The sequence below is a fragment of the Sebastes fasciatus genome, chromosome 15, assembly GCF_043250625.1.
Source record: "Sebastes fasciatus isolate fSebFas1 chromosome 15, fSebFas1.pri, whole genome shotgun sequence".
Classification (NCBI taxonomy): Eukaryota; Metazoa; Chordata; class Actinopteri; order Perciformes; family Sebastidae; genus Sebastes; species Sebastes fasciatus.
The window spans coordinates 7,236,146-7,260,514 of NC_133809.1; the positions used below are offsets into that span (position 1 = coordinate 7,236,146).

At 36.5% G+C, this 24,369-nt stretch overlaps 2 protein-coding genes across 3 annotated transcripts in view; both read right to left on the reverse strand.

Annotated features, from left to right (window-relative positions):
• The window catches only part of sos2 (son of sevenless homolog 2 (Drosophila)), a 43,864-nt gene extending 32,438 nt beyond the window's left edge, over positions 1 to 11,426 (reverse strand). For both annotated transcript variants that reach the window (XM_074659879.1, XM_074659878.1), the window contains exon 1: positions 10,524 to 11,426. In XM_074659879.1, coding sequence (XP_074515980.1) covers positions 10,524 to 10,607 — 84 coding nt within the window. In that variant the 5' untranslated portion in view covers positions 10,608 to 11,426. The remainder of the gene's footprint in view (positions 1 to 10,523) is intronic.
• A 4,804-nt stretch (positions 11,427 to 16,230) lies between these two features.
• Positions 16,231 to 23,785, reverse strand: l2hgdh (L-2-hydroxyglutarate dehydrogenase). The gene is made up of 10 exons (XM_074661542.1): positions 23,608 to 23,785; positions 22,265 to 22,380; positions 20,806 to 20,957; positions 20,562 to 20,693; positions 20,317 to 20,479; positions 20,198 to 20,232; positions 19,956 to 20,123; positions 18,484 to 18,641; positions 18,192 to 18,323; positions 16,231 to 18,044 (listed from the first exon to the last, which is right to left on the reverse strand). Exons 1-10 carry the CDS (start codon positions 23,691 to 23,693, stop codon positions 17,849 to 17,851), a joined length of 1,338 nt encoding a protein of 445 aa, XP_074517643.1. The 5' UTR covers positions 23,694 to 23,785; the 3' UTR covers positions 16,231 to 17,848.
• Positions 23,786 to 24,369: the final 584 nt, after the last annotated feature.

A 24,369-nucleotide genomic window follows, 5' to 3' on the forward strand; every position in this document is an offset into this window, starting at 1 on the left:
ATTCACAGACAAACAGAAACTACCAGGAAAAAATACGACTGGGTGACGTTTAACCTCAGAGTCTTACAGTGACATACATTTATAGCTGAAGGGCAAATAGACCACACAAGGAGCAGAAAACTGATCCATGAATGCGCTAAATGCCATTGTCAGTAAAATTACACACAGGGCTTTCCTTAAAAAATGGACCGATAGCTCTGCAGAGTCTGCACCATCAGCAGGACTGCAGCATCATTAAACCAGTGCTGAACAATTAGCTAATTAATGGATTTGCTGATAACAATTTTGATATTGTTTAATCGTTAAAGTCATGTTTAGTTAGAGCTTCTGAAATGTGAGGATCTGATATCGGGCTGCAACTTGGTAATGGATAAAATCTTCTATGACAATTAGGGCTACAAATAATTACTTCAGTATTGATTAATCTGTTGATTATTTTCTCAATTCATTGTTTAGTGTATAAAACATATAACATTTAGTAATAAATAATATTTGGTTTCCTTTCATAGAAGATTAAGAACTACGGCAGTCCTCGACCAAAGAAATTCTTAGTTGACTAACACTCATACGATTTTGTTTACTAATCGATTAGCTGATTTAATCGACAAAGTTTCTCCACAAGAATAAAACAAAAGCACCACTCTAAACTGTGTTTACCAGAGATGTGCTCATAAGTTTCTCGGAAATAAGTAATTCTGCATGAAAAAGTATAAAAAAACAAAACTAATTGACTAAAGAAATGTTAGACCAAAACGACAGATTAGTCGACTAATCCACTAAGAGGAGGCAGCTCCAATTATTCCATGATTAATCTGCAGATTTGCTTGTATTGCTTGTTGGTTTTATTGTTGCTCTATGCTTGTATTTCAAAGTTTTATTAAGTGTTTTTAAGCCTAACCATTGATATATAAGTCCTATATACATCCCATCGGTTGTATTATTTTATTTAACTGTAATAATGCCTAGATATGTATCGTCTCTGTCAAATAAATGAATAAAACAAACCAAAAAATATTTTCTCTTTAACTGATTAATCGTTTAGTCTATAAAATGTCAGAAAATAGTAACAAATGCCTATCACAGTTACCCAGAGCAAGGTGATGTCTAGCTTTGTCAGACTAACGGCCCAAAACCAAACAAAAGATAATCAGTTTGTATTATAAAAAAAAGAAAAGAAGCGGGAAACAGAGAATGATTAGTGTCTTTGTTTAAAAAAACAACTAAATAACTGTTAATTGATTATCAAAATAGTTGCCAATCGACTAATCAAATAATCAACTAATTGCTAAAGCTTTAATTTGATGCTTTGTTCCGTTTTATATAATTGTAAATTGAATTAATTTATTTTTTTGATTGATGATCAGGAAAAAAAAGCCATTTGAAGACATCACCAGGCAATTTTTAAAAATATTTTTATGACATTTTATAGACAAAAAAAAATAAAATGAATAACTGAAAAAAAAAAATCTGTAGGTTAACTGATAAAATATTTAAATACAGCCCTATAAGTAAGTGTCTCCATTTGAAGCAAAAGAGCAAAACGCAGACCACACAGAGCAGAACTTGTTCAATATCACAGTACTTTAGTTAAAGAACAGACCAGTGGCATTGCACCATCTATCCATCTATAAAAAAGGGTATTATTGTTTATAAAACCCTTTTTTGAAACTGGTGGCATCATCTCATCGAGATGTCTATAGAGACCGTGGTCATGAAATAACAAATATTACATGAATATAAGTAGGTTAGTTACATACTGTATATTTAACACAGTATCTTAAACATAACACTGTAACATGCTCTGCCTCAACACGCTGAAATAATGAGATCTCACAGAAAACAATGGAGCAGACTGTGTAGCTCACAAGTGAAAGTTAAGGGGAAAAAATCTGATCGTTCAAGTGGAAAAAGTCCACGCAGCATTTCTCCAAATCTCCGAACCACGGACGTTTTACCTCAAAAGAAGATTTTATTACCCCGAAAGTGCGACATCATCAAAAGTATTAGTTGTGGAAACTGACACAAATCTGTTAATATAGCAAGGAGCTGCACACAAGATATGAAAAAGTAGTTCAGATCCTGTGTGGCAACTTCATGTATATGAAGAGATGCAGGTCACCTTTTTACTCAGCTTGCACTGTAGTAAAAAAAAAAAAAATCATGCACGTCTCAACTGTAACACACACACACACACACACACACACACACACACACACATACATACACAGAGAAGAGGGATCAGGTGTTGTTGTGTGTGCTGGCGGCAAAAGAACAGAAAAGTTGGAGGTAATAATAGAGGCCGGGCGGTGTTAATACAGGGTTAACATTTCTAATTCAATTGATTATTCTCCTGGCTGTGTATACGGGGCTGCATCAGGCTCAGGTTGCAGGTAATGTGGCTTCTGTGTGTGTGTGTGTGTGTGTGTGTGTGTGTGTGTGTGTGTGTGTGTGTGTGTGTGTGTTTGTGTGTGTGTGTAGTGGAGAGGTGGGGGTGGGGCTTGTTATTATACCCGAGCATGTGTCACTGTTTGTGATTCATGCCATGACATCATCTGCCATTACAACCAGACTGTCTGGGGAACCACAGGCCAGAGATCAACTCTCAGACAACAGGCACACACACACACATTAATACATACACACATTAATACACACACACAAGTGCACGCATGGTGCCAGACATACAAGAAACACACAAAGACAAAGAGACATAAACAGAAGGTAATCCGTTGGACACACACCAACAGAAACACAGATGACAAAAACAAATGTGCACAACAAGGAAATAAAAATTCACAACCACAACCACACACACCCCTGACATTTAGCTAGCCCTCGTCACATCATCTAGACAATGGCTGGTGGTGGACGTGCCGTCGTCAGCACGTGGCCTCGCCGTGACCCCAGTCTGACCCGACCCAGTGACCCCTGCCTGCCTGCATCCACCCATCCTCCGTATTATGAACCCCGTCTGAGGACGAACTGATGTTCACAGACTTGATTCTGGGGAGGGTGGAGGAGAACGTGCGTATTATTCAGCCCGAGTCTGCGGACGGCCGGGGGCTGGTGCACAGGAAGTGCAACCTGTTACCAGAAACATCCTGTCCCATCAGCACACAAAGCTCATCTGAAAGACGTGACAACGTGCTGAATGACACCAGCGGGTAGGGGTGTAAATCACCTGTTACATCACGATACGATATTCTATCAATTCTTTGGACAACGATACAATATTTGCTGATATCACAAAGTCTGCCACGATACGATTTGACTGACACAATCAGTTAACTCATCGAAAGCAACTGAAACATGATTTGACAATTGTATTTCTGAGCTCTTCCACACATTTAAATGAAAAATAATATATTCTTTTTAATAAAAAAGGATAAATACAAAGTGTGAATTTCAAAATAAAGGCGTATCTTAAAGATGATATGTATTGATATTTTCACCTCGCATCGATGATATTGGATTGTTGATCAATGGATCATTACACCCCTACCGATAGGGTGCAGATTATGTCACTTTGTAATATTTTTATTCAACTATAACTAATTAAAAATCTGATGAGTGCTAAAGGTGGAGCTCTAATGGTCACCTGCTTTTACTTATTTTCCCCTTGTGTATTTATTCCTTGCTTTTTTGCAGCAAAGCCAGAAGAACACATCAACATACCTTCATAAGTGGAGAAATGAACATCCACCAAGTACCAATAAACCAGTGAAATCACTCACCAAACTAGAAAATTAACTTTCTGAGGTGAATACTGCGTAAACAGTATTTGATCCCTGTTTATTCTCAACCCTTGTCCCTGCAGATCACCGTACATGCCCTCTGATCATGATAAAATTTAAAAATTAAATTGGTTCCCTTCAGGTTAAAGCACCGACCATAAACAGCAACGTCTCCGGTTCGAGTCCTTTGTTGCATTAAATAAATCCCTGTTCTCTTCATACCCTTATTTTCTGTCACCTATCTACTGTCAACTTGGTAATAAAGGCAGAAGATGCCTAAAAGCAATAATTACAACTCTACACATAAAAAATACATTAACAAAATACCAGAATCAGCTCTAAAATCAGGTAGAAGGTTACGGCTGGTTACAGGTTGCATATATTAAATTACAGAAGTTACTATATCTATGTATTTACTTATTGTTTGAAGACCTTCCAAGCTATTGTGAACTTGTAACATCCGTTATGTTACAGGGATCCAAATTAATGAACATTTGGAGTTGCAGTGACAATACTGGTATCTGATTGTGGCAGCAATCTGTGTGAACACGCAAAATGTAATTACTTTTAGTGTCCAATACTGCCAGGTTTAGTGCGGCAACTAAAGATTATTTTCAGTGTGAAAAATGTCGATCAGTGTTTCCCAAAGCCCAAGATGACGTCCTCAAATGTCTTGTTTTGTCCATAACTCAAAGACATTCAGTTTACTGTCATAGAGGAGTAAAGAAACCAGAAAATATTCACATTTAAATGACTCAAACTGATTAATCAATTATCAAAATAGTTGGTGATTAATTCAATAGTTGACAACTAATCGATTAATCGTTGCAGCTCTAGCCAGGTTAGCTCACAGCAAAGTCGCTTAAGGTCACCAGGTCAGTCGCTCCTTAAAGTGAAAGTTTCTTTATCAAGCAGTTTGACGACAGATCAAAGATGAGATAGATATGAGGTGATGAAAATAAACCGATAAAGATATATGACATGGCAAGACCGGTTTCTGGAGTACAGCCTTGTGATAATCTGTCTGATTGAGAAGTGACAACAGCTCTGTCTAGCCTGGATGAAAGTGGAGGCAAAACCAAGTGACCAAAATAAAAATAAAAAAGACCTCAGCTGTAAGTTTTGGCCTGTTGTGAAGTCACCCTGTCAGAATTTTAAGCGACTACTCAGGCTGAGAGGATAAAAGAGGAAACACACTCACACACAACAACAAAGCATGCTTGTAACCCGACCAATCTGGGCTTTAAATGTTGGCCCGTGAAGCCCTGTGAACTCAGCAGCATCTCGCTGCGCTAACTCAACATGGCAATGGAATGAAACTGTACCCAGCAAAGCTCTGGCCTCTCTCTCTCTCCATGCCAGTGAAACAGCAGACCCAGGGAATGCACAGTTATTATCAACACCGGCATGTCGGAGGCTAAATGACGCTCTCGCATAGCACCAGGCACGAGCCGCAGTGATCAAGAATAGCCGGGACACGCAGACGCAGCTAGGAGACAAACATTGGACTCCTCCGTGGTGAAATGTCAACGACAGACAGAGACACAGACGGCTGCACAATGAACTACATGTGACTGTAAAGTTCAGCTTTATGCTTTTACCTTCAGCATAAAAGAAATTATTTTAGTGGAGACATTATAAAAGCCTTTTTCTATTCCATGTGGTCATACAAACTTATTTTTCTTATTTTCTGCCTTTATTAGATAGCGAAGATACTGGACGATATACCGGAGAGATGAAAGGAAACGAGCAAGAAAGGTCCACGGACAAACTGGGAAGTTACGGTTCATGGTTGATGTCTTGACCCCAGAACTGTTTAAACTTAAAGCTACAACTTCAAGTCTCGGGTGCTTCACACCCATAGAAATGGGAGTAGAACGGATATTGAACTGTTTTCCATGGTCATTTACAAAAGAAAATGGCTATTGTTGTTAGTTCTTAAGGTGACAATACACGTCAGTAAAGTGTGTTGATCCGCCGCTAAGGGTCTTCTCTGGAAAGTGACCGGCAAATTGCGAAAACTTTCAAAAACGTACAAATACTCTTGCAAGATTCGCTGACAGACGACCCCATTTAATAGGCACCTCATCATTCCAGATGTGCAGTTAAGCTTGCATTTCTTACATGGAAAGTGATGACAGTGCTCACAGTGCTTCAGTACCATCATCCAGGCCTGCAACTAAGGCAACGATTAATCAATTAGTTGTCAACTATTAAATGAGTTGCAAACTATTTTGATAATCGATTAATCAGTTTGAGTAATTTGTTAAAGAAAAAAGTCAAAATTCTCTGATTCCAGCTTCTTAAATGTGAATATTTTCTGGTCTCTTTACTCAGTAAACTGAATATCTCTGAGTTGTTGACAAAACAAGACATTTGAGGATGTCATCTTGGGCTTTGGGAAACATTGTTCGACATTTTATGACATTTTATAGACCAAACAACTCATCAATTAATCGAGAAAATAATTGACAGATTAATCGACGATGAAAATAATTGTTAGTTGCAGCACTACTATCATCTGTCTGATTTCACGGCAATCTATAAAACATCAGTAAATATAGGCTGTAGCTGGAGAAATCCGTCTCATTTATGAGGCAATTCTGCAAGTGATCACCCACCAGCTGAAGGTGACACTTGTTAAACTACCTCCCTGGTTGATCACAAAGTTACTTCCCTCCTCCGGCTCTGAGGAGTGTCAATCTATCAACAGGTTTTCTTTAATCTTGCCTCTAAACAATAATCTAAATCATTCTCAGGGGTGGAGTCATCCACCATGGCTCCTTCTGACAAGGAAACCCCCCGGTGGACAGCTGTGAAAAACAGAGAGTCACAGTCTGTCAAAACCATAACAAACCTCTCTTGCGTCAATCTCTGACAGGCTTTCCCTCCGGCAGTTGTGTAACAAGTTGAGACAATGAAACCGCGGCAGCACGGCGCACCACGGCGCACCACCTGCTCGCTCAGTTTCACCTGATTCATCATCACTACACCATCTCTACTGTGCTACGGATAACTGACAGAAAGAGGGTTGTGTTTTATTTATAAACACCATGTTGCTACATGGCTAATTCCATGACAGGTTTCTGGAGGCACTTTGTGTTACTAAAATTAATCCATGCAAGTCTACGTCATAATTTGATAAAGTCCCTGGCCTTGTTGTCCCAAGCAGACAAATCACTGAATCTTTGAAACTAAAATTTTGATCAAAAATAACCAGATAAAACGTTTGTGGGGGGATTTTTAATGTTACTTTGCATTAAAAAAAAAACACTACAAAAAGGGAAGGAAGAGCAGATAGTGTGTGCCAATAACTGATCTCAGAGCAAAAGCCAAAAGTAGGCGCTTGATTAGCTGCACTTTAAACAAAGAGGGTAGTTAAACAACTTCATCAAAGCACAGTACAAAAAGTTACGAACACTGAGAAATCTATTTTGGGGTGTAGACAGGCGTCTTTCATGCTTTCAAAATAAACTTGGTCTGCAGTCCTTCTAGACAGATAAATCCTTGTTAAATAAATATTGGTCAACAGTGATAAATGGGCATTTTCTAGTGTTTCTTTTTAGTCAGGGGATGAGTTTTAAGTTGGAAGGAATGGATCATAAATGGAGAAACATCAACAGTGAACTGGTTGGAATATGATGTGCAGGTCATATCTGTTACAGGTCACCAAGGTGAGCTTTTTACTAGGGATGCATCATGCACCGATACTCTGTATTGGTATTGTCCGATACAATACTGTTTTGGTATCGTCCGATACAGGCCGAAATCACTGGATTGTATATCGGAGGAAAAAAAAGTATAATCCATTCCATTTCCGTCACATACGCTCTTCTAAGTCGGTGTTACCAGGTCATTTTGCCGGGGTTAAAGCCTTGAATGTTTTGAGTGTAGCCCCGACAGAAAACGTAATGTGTGTGAATGTGCGATAGTGTTCGTTACAGAACCGAATGTCAACATAAATGCAGGTCTCTAAACCAACTGTGTGTCTGACAGTCAGCGCTGAGTGACTTACAGCGGGAAGAGGAGAGGAGAAATGGCATAGCGTTTTATTTTATTTTACAAACCTCACGTTGCATATCATAGCGTTATAGCGTCGCTCCAAAACAAACTAAAACGGTAAACGACTCATTTTACTAGAGGTGAGAGAAAGACAGACAGACAGACAGCAGCAGTAGATGATAGAGAGGTAAACAGTGCATGCACTACACTGCATTTAACTGTATCTGAAAACTGTGTGCATGTGAGTGAAAGGAAACCCTTTTAATATTTCAATAAACTAATATTAACATACAGAGATGGAAGAAAAACTCAGATCGCTAGTTAAGTAAAAGTAGTAATACTACAGTGCAGCCAATACTAGCTACGAGTAAGAGTCCTGCATTCAAAACATTAGACTACTCAAGTAAAAGTACAAACGTATTAGCATCAACATATACTTAAAGTACCAAAGTATAAATACTCATTATGCAGAATAATATATATTATACTATTGTATTCTTATCATTCATGCATTAAAGTGTTCATCGCTTTAATGTTGCAGCTGGAGGTCATTTTAATGACTTTATATACTGCTGGGTAGTTTCATTTATAATAATACATAGTCATTTATTAGTTCATTATATTTTGTATTAATAATCTGAATCTGCAAAGTAGAGCTTGTACAGTATTACTGTTGCTCACAGTATAGCACAGGTATCCCAACAATATGGAAACTTAGCAAAAGATGTCCTGCCTCTACTTTGCACAACAACGCAGCTTTGCCACAACAGTTTATGTCCCTCTTTTAACTCATTAGTGACTCTTTCTGAGCTACGACCACATCAGGGAACCTAAACATATGAAAGGATCTTGACAGGACCTTGTGGGTTTACACACAGAGCCATTTCAAAGGGAAAGCAGCGTGCAGAGCTTTGTGCATCTTCCAGTGTCTAAACAGCGTGGCTCTGCATACGACATAATGGAACGGCGAGCCAAAAACAAAAAGAGCTGCGATAACTTTTGTGTTTTCAGTTAGCACGTAAGACCAGACTGTCATGAGTTTGCAAGACTGAGGGAAGCAGAGGAGGAGGAGTGGTCAGAAAAACAGAAAATAAACCTGGTCATGACAGGGAGAAGCCAAGATGATGCAAGAAAAGAGAAAGAGAGGGACAGTTAAAAAGGAACTGATACGGTTTAGTCCTGCTGACCACGGACATTAAAAAACAAAATGTTTCCTTTCCTGAAAGTTTCTATTAGGTTCGTGAGAATTAGGTTGCATTTCTTTGGAAAACTTGACATCACAAAACAGCTGCCGAAGGTCTGTTCTCTGCAAGGATGAGACATCTTTGCTGTTAGACAGAATGAGGAACAAATAAAAGAGGTTGGCAGTAAACACACACACACATCAAATGATGTTTGACAGAAGCGTCCAGCAACAAGGCAGCAGTCCCAAGACAGCTTATTTAACCTTGGAGGTAACATCAGCAGCACCCCCTGCAAGTTATGATTTACTATCAAGACACTGTACAAAACTGGTCAAAAGTGAACAACTTCTTCAAAAACATGGTGGGAAAAAAGTCAATATGGGGAACTTGGGTGAGAGGCTTATTAAATAAACACACTGTAGACAGCCACAGAAGATGAGGACACCAGTTTCAACACTGACAAATGACTGTTGTAATGATTTGTGATCAACAAAATATTACATATTAATCCATTTAACAGGGGCATTTACTGCTTGGAACATGAATATTAGGTTGTATTGCTCATAATATGAATATTTTTGGGCTGTTTATAAGACTAAGTTGGTGTGAAAAGTTTGGGTTCGTAAGGAAACCAGAGTACCTCCATATCCACAGAAGATGAGGACACCAGTTTCAACATTGACAAATGACTGTTGTGATGATTTGTGATCAACAAAATATTACATATTAATCCATATATCAGGGTCATTTACTGCTGGGAACATGAATATTAGGTTGTATTGCTTCATAATTTGAATATTTTTGGGCTGGTTATAAGACTAAGTTGGTGTGAAAAGTTTGTGTTAGTAAGGAAACCAGAGTACCTCCATATCCCCACACTAGTGAATCTCCACAGTATGGCTGTTTTGCAAGGCAGTTTGGTGACTTTGTGAGGATTAGTAATGTGTAGTAATCAGTGTTACCTTCCATAAAGAAAACTTAGTTGGTGTGAAAAGTTTGGGTTAGTAAGGAAACCAGTACCTCCACCAGTGAATCTCCAGCATGGGTGTTTTGCAAGGCAGTTTGGTGACTTTGTGAGGATTAGTAATGTGTAGTAATCAGTGTTACCTTCTGTAAAGAAGACTAAGTTGGTGTAAAGAAGACTAAACTGGTTTGTAAAGTTTGGGTTAGTAAGGAAACCAGAGTACCTCCATATCCCCACACCAGTGAATCTACAAAATATTACATATTAATCCATTTAACAGGGACATTTACTGCTGGGAACATGAATATTAGGTTGTATTGCTCATAATGTGAGTATTTTTGGGTTGTTTATAAGACTAAGTTGGAGTGAAACGTTTGGGTTAGTAAAGAAACCAGAGTAACTCTACACCAGTGAATCTCCAGTATGGGGTGTTTTGCAAGGCAGATTGGTGACTTTGTGAGATGTAAATGTGTAGTAATCAGTGTCACCTTCTGTAAAGAAGACTAAGCTGGTGTGTAAAGTTTGGGTTAGTAAAGAAACCAGAGTACCTCCACACCAGTGAATCTCCAGTATGGGGTGTTTTGCAAGGCAGATTGGTGACTTTGTGAGATGTAAATGTGTAGTAATCAACATCATTACCTTCCGTAAAGCTTGCACGAAGAGGCCTCTCCATTTGTGACTGTTCTCGTCACTAGAAAAGTCGTATATCTGCTGGGGCTGCATCGCTGTAGCGGCTCCTGGCTGCGTTGCCGTGATCCAGACTGAACTGTCAGCATCGGCCCCCGGGTAGAGAGTCAGTCCTGGTGGGGTGGGTCAGTCCAGTCCAGGTCCAGGCACGGTGTGGAGGATAAAAGTCACTTATCTCTCTTGCAAAATAGGAAGATTACCACGTAACCACACTGCTAGTCCACCTTTGAGTCCGGTTAAACAGCGAAATATCAGCTAGGAACTATAAAATAAAGCACATGTAAAGCTGTAAAGTTAACTCGCTAGCTTGGTTAGCTGTAAACAAGCTAACGGCTAATAACAATGTTGCTAACTTGTTATATACTTGCTACTTGTGAAGATTACAATAGAGGCACATTAAGTTTAACATTAAGTCAAGACATTGGAGCTCTGTTTGCTGCCAGATAACTACAGCTACACGTGATGTTTTGGTTATTTTGCTGCCTAAACACCTGTAACGTTAGCTAGCGTTAGCAGCTAATGCTAGCTGGTGCTACAGGCTGCTGCTGCTGGCCTTTTGATGCGCTGCCGAGTTTTATGTTCCGTTCAGCTCCAAGCACGGCACACTTTCTCTTCCTGCGCTGTCTGCCTCACGTTTAGGCATCTTTTTACGGAGTGATCAGACGCTTACAATCCCAAAGTAAATCCACCCGAGTCCGAGGCATTTGGTTTGGTGAGGAAGAGGAGCAGCTGAGGAGGTTGTTGTTTTTTGGAGGTTTGAGAAGTCGAAGATGTTTCGTAGCAACTCTCTCCGCTGACTGACTGACTGACTGACTGACTGTGTCTCTGTGTCTCTGTCTGCTGCGCTCTGCGGCCGCTGTCAGCCACGCACGCTGCGTAATATCACATTTTATTGGACAGGAGAAAAAAAACAAGGCTGGACTTCTGTCTCATTACATATTATGAGTCCCTGTATTGTAAACAGAAAAATAATATTTAAAAAAAAATACAGATAAATTATATAAAATCAACCTTTACTTATCTACTGTTGTGAAATAAATAAATAAATAAATACAATTTAAACAAATGCTAATTTACAGTATTTGGACAGGAAAAAAAACAAGGCTGGACTTCTGTCTCATTACATATTATGAGTCCCTGTATTGGAAACAGAAAAATAATATAAAAACAAAAAAAATACAGATAAATAATATAAAATGAAAAAAAAACTTTACTTATTACTGTTATAAAAACAGAAACACCATTAAAACAAATGCATTTTATAAGACAAGTAGATGCAAATATAACTTTTAATTCCATGTCATTTTAAAAGCATTTAAAAAAAATGATATTACTTATTATTATTTATTTATTGTTTATTTATTTATTATATATTATTATTATTTATTATTATTATTATTATTATTATTATTATAAGAACAGTATTATCTAATAGAGCTGCATCGATTAATCAATTAGTTGTATGCATTTTATATATATAAAATGTGTAATATAACATTTATTTCCATGTCATTTTAGAAGCCAATAAAAACATTTAAAAGCAACAAATAGCATCACATTTAGACATATTTTGTGCTTCCATTGGGGCTAATTTACAGTTTTATTGGACAGGAAAAAAAACAAGGCTGGACTTCTGTCTCATTACATATTATGAGTCCTGTATTGTAAACAGAAAAATAATATTTAAAAAAAAATACAGATAAATTATATAAAATCAACCTTTACTTATCTACTGTTGTGAAATAAATAAATAAATAAATACAATTTAAACAAATGCTAATTTACAGTATTTGGACAGGAAAAAAAACAAGGCTGGACTTCTGTCTCATTACATATTATGAGTCCTATATTGTAAACAGAAAAATAATAATTAAAAAAGAATACAGATAAATTATATAAAAATCAACCTTTACTTATTGACTGTTGTAAAAAAAATTTTTTATCGATTGTATAGTAAAAACACAGAAACAAACACACATGGCTTCAAAAAGTAAAGGAAAAAAATCCCATACCAGATTCATACTCTTAAAATTCCTCATTCAAAATTATTATTTATTTTATTTTATTTATTTATTATTATTGACTTTCCTGTTGTAAAAACAAAAACGCCATTGCCACCATTTGCCCGATGCAAATATAACCTTTATTTCCATATTTTAAAAGCATTGCCAATAAAAACATTAAAAACAACAAATAGCATCACATCTAGACATATTTTGTGCGTATTTGGACAGTTTTATTGGATAGGAAAAAAAGGATTTCTGTCTCATTACATATTATGAGTCCTATATTGTAAACAGAAAAAATAATAGTTTAAAAAAATACAGATAAATAATATAAAATGAAAAAAAACCTTTACTTATTAACTTTACTGTTATAAAAACAGAAACTCCATTAAAACAAATGCATTTAAGAAGACAAGTAGATGCAAATATAATATTTGATTCCATGTCATTTTAAAAGCATTTAAAAAAAATGATATTACTTATTATTATTTATCTATTGTTTATTTATTTATTATATATTATTATTATTATTATTATAAGAACAGTATTATCTAATAGAGCTGCATCGATTAATCAATTAGTTGTATGCATTTTATATATATAAAATGTGTAATATAACATTTATTTCCATGTCATTTTAAAAGCCAATAAAAACATTAAAAGCAACAAATAGCATCACATTTAGACATATTTTGTGCTTCCATTGGGGCTAATTTACAGTTTTATTGGACAGGAAAAAAAAACAAGGCTGGACTTCTGTCTCATTACATATTATGAGTCATATATTGTAAACAGAAAAATAATAATTTAAAAAAATACAGATAAATCATATACAATCAACCTATTAGATGCAAATAAAACCTTTTTTTATATGTCATTTTGAAAGCATTGCAAATAATAAAAACATTAAAAACAACAAATAGTTCTTCCATTTGGGGTAATTTACTGAATTTGGTTTTATTGGACAGAAAAAAAACAAGGCTGGACTTCTGTCTCATTACATATTATGAGTCCCCCTTATTGTAAACAATAATAGAATAATAAAAAATGATAATAAAATAAATCGTAAAATAATAGTTTTAAAAATACGGATAAATGATATAAAATCAACCTTTACCTATTGACTTTACTGTTGTAAGAAAACAAAAACCAAGACAAGTAGATGCAAATAAAATCTTTATTTCTATGTCATTTCAAAAGCATTGCCAATAAAAACATTAAAAACAACAAATAGTATCACATTTAGACATATTTACAGGAATAATAATAAACAACATACAGGAAACATACAGGGGGGAAAAAACAAGGCTGTACTTCTGTTTCATTACATATGAGTCCTATATTGTAAACAGAAAATAATAATAAAAAAATATATAGATAAATTATATAAAAATCAACCTTTACTTATTGACTGTTGTAAAATAAATAAATAAATACAATTTAAACAAATGCATTTTATAAGATAAGTAGATGCAAATATAACCTTTATTTCCATGTTATTTTAAAAGCATTGCCAATAAAAAAAAAATAAAAACAACAAATATTTTCTGGTTTCTTTACTCCTCTATGACAGTAAACTGAATATCTTTGAGTTGTGGACAAAACAAGACATTTGAGGACGTCATCTTGGGCTTTGGGAAACACTGATTGACATTTTTCACCATTTTGTGACATTTTATAGACCCAACAACTAATCGATTAATCGAGAAAATAATCAACGGATTAATTGACAATGAAAATTGAAAATAAAATCCCATACCAGATTCATACGCTTAAAATTCTTCATTTAAAATTATTATATTATTTATTATATATTATTATTATAAGAACTGTATTATCTAATAGAGCTGCATCAATTTATCAATTAGTTGTCAACTATTAAATTATTTGTCAACTAGTTTGATAATCAATTAATTGAGTCATTTTTTTCAGGAAAAAAAGTAAAAATTCTCTGATTCCAGCTTCTTAAATGTGAATATATTCTGGTTTCTTTACTCCTCTATGACATTAAACTGAATATCTTTGAGCTGTGGACAAAACAAGACATTTGAAAGGACGTCATCTAATCGATTAATCCAAAAAATAATCGACAGATTAATCGACAATGAAAATAATCATCAAAAATAATAGTTTTAAAAATACAGATAAATCATATAAAATCAACCTTTACTTATCTACTGTTGTAAAAACAAAAAACACAATTTAATCAAAGGTATTTTATAAGACAAGTAGATGCAAATATAACCTTTATTTCCATGTTATTTTAAAAGCCAATAAAAAAATTAAAAACAACAAATAGCATCACATTTAGACATATTTTGTGCTTCCATTGGGGCTTATTTACAGTATATTTGTTTCTGTGATTCTGCCCCCTTGTGGACAAACTGAACAAGTGCATCATGCAGGAATTGATTAAACTGCTGCAAACATCTGCTAAAATAAAAAATACAAAAAAAGATTTCCTAAAAATGACACCCAACTGTCACAAAACTAGAGATCATCATCATTTTACATTTAATGTTGAAATATTTTATTTTTCAGGACAGAATCCTTCCTTTCTTTTGGTCGTATGAACATTTAGGATTATTTTTTTCCCCCCAAAAAATGGTGATGTAGCACTTTGGACTGAAACTTTAAGGCTTTACAATATTAAAATGACAGAGACATTCTCTCATACTCTTGTATAGTAAAAACATAGAAAAAAACACACATGGCTTCCAAAAGTAAAGGAAAAATCCCATACCAGATTCATACTCTTAAAATTCCTCATTTAAAATTATTATATTATTATTATTATTATTATTAATAATAATAATAATAATTATTATTGTTATTATTTTATAAAAAAAATATAATAATTTTGATAATCAATTATTGACCCTATTATATAAAATGTTCAATCTCCTAAAAAGGTTATGTTCACATTTGAAACAGTTTGTTCAAACTGATCATTTTTACTCATTTACAGTATGTTTGTAGTTGTGATTCTGCCTCACTGAGTAAGTGATTCATCGAGGAACTGATTAAACTGCTGCAAACATCTGCTTAAATACAAAAAGTAGGATAAAATATATAACTTTAAAATATTTTGTATTTAACCTCAGTGTTATATATTTGGGAAACCTGCCTACGGGGCTAAAAAAAAAGCAGGACAAATATTTATTACAAATACTTTTAGCTGGTAGTAGAAAAAGCAATAACCAGGAAATGGTTGAATAAGGAATCTCCAACAGTCCTTGAATGGAAGAAAAGTTAAGGAAATTCACAGTATGAAACAACTGACTTTTTCTCTGAGATATGCCACTAAAAAATATGAAAAATACATCAAAATACATGACTTTATTTTTCATGTATTTTGTTGTGGAAAACTTTGCTTCCTTCTCCCATGAATGATGTTTGTCCTCTGGGGGACATCTAAGACTTTGAAGGACATCCTGGGACTCCAAGGAACCACAGACTTGTTTCTTCTTTTTTCTTCTCCTATAAATGTATATAATGTCATATGATGTTGAGCATTTCTGTCTTTTGTTGTCTGGAATGTTTGTTATAAAACAACAAAAAATAAAGTATTAAAAAAAGGTTTTGTATTCACTATTTCACCTTCTCCATGCACTTCCACTGGAATAAGATTGAGCCAAAAAAAAACACCTTGCTTCTAATATGTAGCCTGTATTTAAAAGTCACAAACCACAAACATTGGTACATTTGCAATTCAAAAATATGTATTTATGATAAAAAGTACATTCACATTTGTTTGTCAATAAATGGCAAAGAATAACAGCAATGTTATAGGCACATTATTTGGACAGATTTTAGCAATATGTGAAGCCTTTGAAGCTATAACAACTCTAGAGCAAGAAAATCAGTTGATGTTATTGTTTTATTTTTTGGTTTTATATATTGAGATGATTATTTATGTGTATATGTGATAAACATGAAGTTCATTATTTAAGTTATTTAAGTTATAGAATGTCGTAGTGGTAAGACCTTATACGTGTTTACTTCTGCCTACTCCTTTTTGAACATATTACTTACTGATGAGGTTATTGGTTATTCTTGTTTTGTTGTCTTATTGGTACATGTTTGAAATCAAATTAAAAATAAAATCTACATCAAATCAAGTAAAACATCTAAGTGTTCTCAGTTTACATCAATGTAAATATGACATAAGACTAGAATATTTACCGATCTGATTTCAAATTGTTTTTAATGTCAAAATTATTTTGGCAGACAAAACCGTCCAAGGCACAAAAAACAACCCGTCTTTCTTCATAAACTGTGCGTTCTGTAGGTTCAACTGTGCGTTACATGAACTTCTTTATTTTGGTTGTATGAACATTTGGGATTTCTTCTCCCAAAAATGGTTATGTAGCTTTTTGGACTGAAACCTGCAGGTTTTACAATATTAAAACGACAGAGATAGATGGCTCTTGTAAAGTAAAAACAGAAAAAACACACACATACTGTAGCTTCCAAAAGTAAAGGAAAAAATCCCATACCAGATTCATAAAATTTCTAATTTAAAATTATTATTATATATTATATAATTATAATTATAATAACAGTATTATCTAATAGAGCTGCATCGATTAGTTGTCAAATATTAAATTAATTGCTAACTATTTTGATAATCGGTTTGAGTAATTTTTTAAGAAAAAAAAGTCTAAATTCTCTGATTCCAGCCTCTTAAATGTGAATATTTTCTGGTTTCTTTACTCCTCTATGACAGTAAACTGAATATCTTTGAGTTGTGGACAAAACAAGACATTTGAGGACGTCTTTGGGAAACACTGACCGACATTTTTCACCATTTTCTGACGTTTTATAGACCAAACAACTAATCGATTAATCGAGAAAATATTCGACGGATTAATTGACAATGAAAATAATCGGTAGATGTAGCCTATCAAAAATGGTCAATCTCCCAAAAAAGTTATGTTCACATATTATTGAAGCTTCACTAACAGTAACTCATGATGCACTTTCTTTTTAGATAGAAATGTAGTGCAGAAAAAATAGTTTTTACTTGAAATGAGGTGGCGTTAACATATTACGCAATTTAAAAACAGCATTACTAAAGTAAAAAGTCTTAAAAAGATCAAATATCAAATATGTGATACTTCCTCCACCTAAATTAAGGCCTGACCTGGAATAAAAATGTGTCCATGGTGACAGTGATGCCGAGGTAGTGACGGCTTGATACAACATGGTTTCCTTAGCCGCCTCAAGCTGGATTATTTTGTTTTTTCCTTCTGCGATCATCACGTCGCTCTACAGCGCGAAACGGCTTTCCACCTCGTCTGCCACCATTTCAGCGATGGCGAGAGAGGAGGTGGCCGCCGGCGAGGGAGCGTTACGCACGTGGAGCACCCGACTGCCCACGTCCCCGACCCCGCCGTCGAACACAAAGTCATCCACGAGGTTTCCCTCTCGGTCGAGAGCCTGAGCTCGAACTCCTGCAGGACCCCTGGAGAGGAAACAAACAGGGTTACACAAAACACCACTGAATCATTGATCCTCTTACTCGTGCTGGTAAACCATCACTTTACCTCCAGAGTAACAAACACCTGATACATACATATACGGTAGTGTGCATGCATTTATTTTGCTCTACCTGAGCACGTCACTCCGAGAGATTTCAGGGATGTATTTCTGCAGGAGTTTAACCTGTGCACTGATGAAAACCCCTCTATACATTTCTCCGACCCCGTACGCGATGTTCTTCATCACCAGCTTCTGAAGGCCTCTGCAGAATAAACAGACAGAAGATTAAATACTCAGTATCACCTACAGTACGCTGCAACACTTACACTGTAATTAGATGATTTCAGAATCTCTTTTCAGAATAAAGCTCCAGGACACGACACAAAGATGAAAATAAGAACAGATAAAATGTTCTGTTGTACCTGAAGAAGAGAGCATCTACAAAGTCTCGAACGTTGAAGTCGTAGATTTTGTAACCCTCCCGCTTGAAGGCGAGGACGGCGTTGGGGCCTAGCCAAACATCCCCATTCATCCTCGGGGTGAAGTGAACTCCAAGGAAGGGGAATGCTGGGTCAGGCACCTGTTACACATATTTTATAGAAACAAAATGAAGTAGCAACAATGAAGTATGTATGCATTATTTGAATCAGTCTAATAGTGTAGAGTAGAGTTACTCCAAAAAAAGACAGAGGCATATTTGCAGTTTCAAGCTTTCGGTTTCACTTTAAAACCCTCATAATCAGGACCAGATTGAAGTGAGAGGAAACAACTAAGAAATACCAGAAGTGCAAGTTGATTGCTCAGTTGCATCAGTTAGGCTGTGAAATTTAACATGAATACACATCATCACTCAATGCTCTCAATATCATGTAAACTTCAGTTCTTAGCCACCTCTAGGGCTGATCAATATATTTCTATCGTGATATGAGACTAGATATCGTCTTCAATTTTTGATATCGCATAATATGGCATAAGTGTTGTCTATTCCTGGTTTTAAAGGCTGCATTACAGTAAAGTGATGTATTTTTCTGAACATACCAGATTGTTCTCGCTGCACCATTATTTGCCTTTACCCACTTAGTCATGCTATCCACATTACTGATGATTATTTATCAAAAATCTCATTGTGTAAATATTCAATGAAAGCACCAATAGTTAACCCTACAATATCATTGCAATATCGATTTTGAGGTATTCGGTCAAAAATATTATATTATATTTTCTCCATATCGCCCAGCCCTAGCCACCTCTACCCGTTTGATCATTTTAAAGAAAAGCTTGAAACTGAAAACATACCTCAATCTATTTTTTGGAGTGACTCTACTCTTATAAGAGCAGTATCATCTAATATTTTCTAAATCCCCAAAGGTGAAATTATCCTCGCAAGGTCCAAGGTTTGGATTGATGATCTCTTGAACCTTGAAGGGTTTTATCTGCAGCCTCAATGACTAAGTAGAGCTGAAAATGTTAAATAGACACTATAGATAAGCATTTTTTTACATTTTTTCGCAGCAATCAGATATGGGATGTGCTTGCAAATCTTTACCACACAGGGAATAATGGATCAAAACTTAAGAGGGAATCCAATGGCAGAGAATTCCAGAAAAACTGGACTCAACAGCAGCAACACGTGTTGTGATTTCATCTCCACCCCTACGTACCAATAATGAAAAAAAAGGAAAGAAATAGAAAGACTGCTGCTTACTGATCTCACGTTACACAAGTTCTAAGTTGTGAATTCCTTCAAACTTTAAACACTTCAGATAATCATCTCTTTCTGCCACATGGGGCCGCCACATGTTTGAAGTTACAAAGCACAGACATTTTATAAAGTACTGGAATGTGATGAGAAACATCTGCAGAACTATTACATAACTGGAAGGGTTGGACTTACAGGGTAGATGTTGCCTTTGACCAGATAGTGTTTCTCTGGTTTCAGGACCAGATAATCTCCTCTGAAGGGGACGATCCGCGGTTCCCGACTGCACCCGGATATCTGAGACAGGCGGTCTGAGTACAGGCCTCCACAGGTCAGGACGTAACGGCATCGCACCTCTTTACCCTGGTGAAACAACACAATACTAACGATAGAACACAATCTAAACACTGTGATGCTTTTATCCGAGTGTGTCTCACCTTTTTGTCTGTGACTGCGATTGGATATTTCATTCCTGCAAATAAACAAAATAAAAAGAGGACTCTACAGCTCTTGTTTTATTCTGACTGTGTTGACACATTGATGTATAGTTTATTACCTTCAGTGCTCCCGGATGGGCTCTCCTTGACCATGGAAATGTCATTGACTTCAGATTCAGTTACCACCGTGCCGCCCGCCTCCACAAAGTCTTGGCCGTACCGGAGAGCCACCATCCTCCAGTCCACGATGCCGGTGTACGGCGAATCCAAAGCCATTATACCCTGCGAGGACGACATACTATATAAACCCTCACTGACATCTCTTCTTCTGTAGGAACAACAGCAGCGTCTCTGAGACTCTCACCCTGCAGTACGGCTCTCGCTCTCGGATTCCTTTGGCGTCGACGATAGTGAGGTCACGCACGTTGTTCTTCATGCCGCGCTCATACAGAGCCTGCAGTCTGGGTATCTCCTCCTGCTCCGTGGCCACGATGAGCTGCAGAAAGACACCGATCAATACCAAGATAGACACAACACATCCATACAACAGAGTTGGTATTACATGCATACTGGGATGTTATGTGGTTAGTATTTAATCGGAGGCAGACCTTTCCACATTTCTTGTAAGGGAGTTCTTTCTTGTCACAGTACTCGTAGGCTAAAGTGGCTCCTCGCACACACAGACGGGCCTTCAGAGAGCCCGGCGTGTAGTAGATCCCGCTGTGAATGACTCCACTGTTGTGCCCACTCTGGTGCATAGCTGGTGAGCAAGAAAGGGAAATAAAATAAGAAAGACAGAAAAAGAGGCTTTATTAAGATATAGCATCAGACATTTCCCCAGTGTATCATCAACTGGTAATATTTTACATATTCAATGAAGCATTTTTCAGTCCACTTCCTCCGAGCTGCTCTCAAACCAAGCAGACATGAGCTTTGTTCCTGTTTCACATCAATGCAAAATCATGAGGAGCTAACATTAGTTTGGATTAAAGTTGAAAAGTGGATCTTAGTTTACTGTAATTTGTTGGTTTGATTTAAAGGATACTGAAGAAGGAAAAGACCTGAACAACCGATCATCATTATTATGATGGGGAGAGCACATATATTTAAAGATATTAAAAGACAAGAATTCAACACTGAACGTTTCAAAATGTTTCTGAAACATCAGAGGGTTCTTGAAAAGGATGTTAATACAGAACAGAATTTATTTTTTGAACATGGGGAATTAACGTTGGGATGTAAATATGTGTTTTTGTTGTTGTGTTTTTGTTTCACATATAACTTACAGTTACGACACTACAACGTTTTTATTTTTTATTAATTAATTAATTATTTTTTTCTTCTAATTTTTTTTTTTTGTGTGTTATTCCATCAGGTGGTATTGTTATTATGTTCCTTAACGTGTGTGTGTGTACATGTATGTATCCCTTGAACATGTGTAATAAAAAAATTAAGAAATTACGAGAAACTCATCAAAACCTGATATCCATCTATATCTATATACCTATCTACAATATCAATACATAGCAGAGAATATATCTGCAGTCAAACTCAACTGCAGCTGCTGTGGGTATAAACACGATGGACTATTGTCTTTGTTTATTCAGTTATCTGAACACACTAACCAGGGGCATCCAGGGCTTCCAAATTACACTGGCAGGACATTGAAGCTAACTTAAATCTTTTATTTTCTTTTTAAGACACTTGCAAATTTCTTTCAGCACTGCAAGAAGGTTACATGTCTGACTTTCAGGTTTAAGGGTGTTTGTGAGTGTCCAATGCGTGAACAATGCAGCATTTAATACCCTAAAATTAAAGCTAAAACTTGCCACTTCACCCTCATAGTGATTGTTGTGTTTCAGATCCAATGTACTGGAGTTCAGAGTCAACGCAACAACAAAAAATGTGTCACTTTCCAAATACTGACTCACTGCACTGTACAATTTAATCACTGTGACTATATAATATTGGTGTCTTCCTTCAGCCCAAGACAAATTTCCCTGTGGGACAATAAAGTATCTTCTTATCTTATCTTTTAACAACAACAGCTGTCATGACTCAACCCACCGAGCTCTTTCTCTTTCTCCAGCAGGATGAAGCTGAGGGAAGGGTGTCTCAGGCTGAGCTCTCTGACTGTCGCCAGGCCGACGATGCCGCCCCCAACCACGGCCACGTCATACGTGCTGAAACACAGATGACAGCGAGGTCACTGACAGTACAAATTCGAGATGATTACTGATAAGGAAAAACAGTTTTACAGGTTGCAAAATGTAGAAAGTTGAACACAATATTTAGGTCACTGGTTCAACGTCCAACAGTACATGAGTGTACAGTATGAGCAGCCAAAAGACCTTTGACACTGATCAGTAGGGAAAAACATGACACAAGTTTAACAGTCTATTTGTATTTACAAAGAGAACATCCATCTCTGTCACAAGGCTACATCAAATAAATCCATTCATTGACCTAAATGCCAAAAAAACCTACCATCTAGTGGGTTAGCTCAGTGTGTAAACAGAAGGTTCAGGATATCAATCACCCCCCAAAGGATTTCACAAAAGGAAGCACTTGCAAAAAGCTGGAAGAACAAAATGTTCAAGCCTGGGAGAACAATTTAAACTACACATGACACTGGGAATAGTCAACATCTGGTTTTCATTTCTGAGAATAAAGATGTGATGCAATGCTCCACAAGGATGAAAATCTGACTATCTGCATATGTCATGTGGAGAATCAATACGTTCTAGATGTCTTACAGTAAAGCAGCCTGCATAGGCGCCCATGTTACATAACCTGCAGGCCATTCCTCCAGAGTATCCTCGATTCTGTATCTGATAGGAAACACATGTTGCTGGCATTCCTTCCTAAAGGAACAGTTCACTGTTCACACAAAACAAAGAAGTGACTGACTACTGGAGATAAAAAATCTGACTATATGTGCTCTGATAAAAGTTTAAAAGCATGCATGGTTGAGGAGGCACAATGCAGACTAATGTTTTGTGTGTGCATAAACAATGTGATGGCTAGGGGTGTTGCATATCAGTTCTGCAGAAAATCTTATGCAATATTGGTTGGTGCTTGATGTCCTTGGCAATGACTGGAATCAAGTCAAAGTTAGTGACCCATGCAGTTATAGCTGCAGCTTTTCTGTCTGTTAGATGCATGCAGGCCTGTTAATTTTAACTCGTCTAGTGAAACTGAAACAACACCATACTGTGAGTCTGCTGCAATTGTTTTATTCTTATTTTATTCTAACGTTTTTATCTATTCTTTTGTTATTACACTGCTTATTTGCACCAATAAAACCAAAGCAAATTCCTAGTGTATACCTCTTACACCTGGCAATAAACACGATTCTGAAACACCACCACCACACAGTGAGCCTCCTCTCTCTGTGCAGCCAGGCTCACCTGTGCAGCCGTCTGGTTGAAACGTCCTTTATCGGCTTCGCTGCTCCAACAGCCTTAAAAGTCGCACCGCTGAGTTTCCGGATCATCGTCACAACGTTTATAAAAGCACCTCACAGTCCATTCTTCATCGTGCAACTGTCAGAAAGTCTTTTCTCCCTCCCTGAGTAGTGTTATGTATGTGTTGTCCCTCCTCCCTGTGCTGCTCAGCCTGTATTAGCTGCTAGTGATGTGTCGGTCACGAACGACCCGGTTTAAAGAGCCGGCTCTTTTAAGTGAACGATAAGAGCCGGTTCCCGTCTGACAGCCGTTTTTTTTTCTTTTTTCAATAATTCAAGGCAGAATGATAGGACGATCTTCTCCTCGCCACGGGCACTCCATGCACTGACTGTGACTGAATGTTGTGTTAATGACGTCCGTGCGACCAATCAGGTGATGACAGACAAGGATCATACCATCAAGCAGGGAGGGGCGGCGGTACGCGGCGTGTGACGGTCTAAAGGTACTGAGCAGGAGGAAGAGGAGGAGAGAAAAAGAGAGAGGAATGCGGTGCGCGAATAGCAGAAAAGATGATTGACAGTCGGAAATTTTTGTTTATAGCTTATTTTGTATATTGGTAGAAATTTTTTTTTTTTTATCATTATTTTATTCTAACGTTTTTATCTATTCTTTTGTTATTATACTGTTTGACCTGCACCAACAAAACCAAAGCAAACTCCTAGTGTATACCTCTTACACCTGGCAATAAACACGATTCTAGTTCTG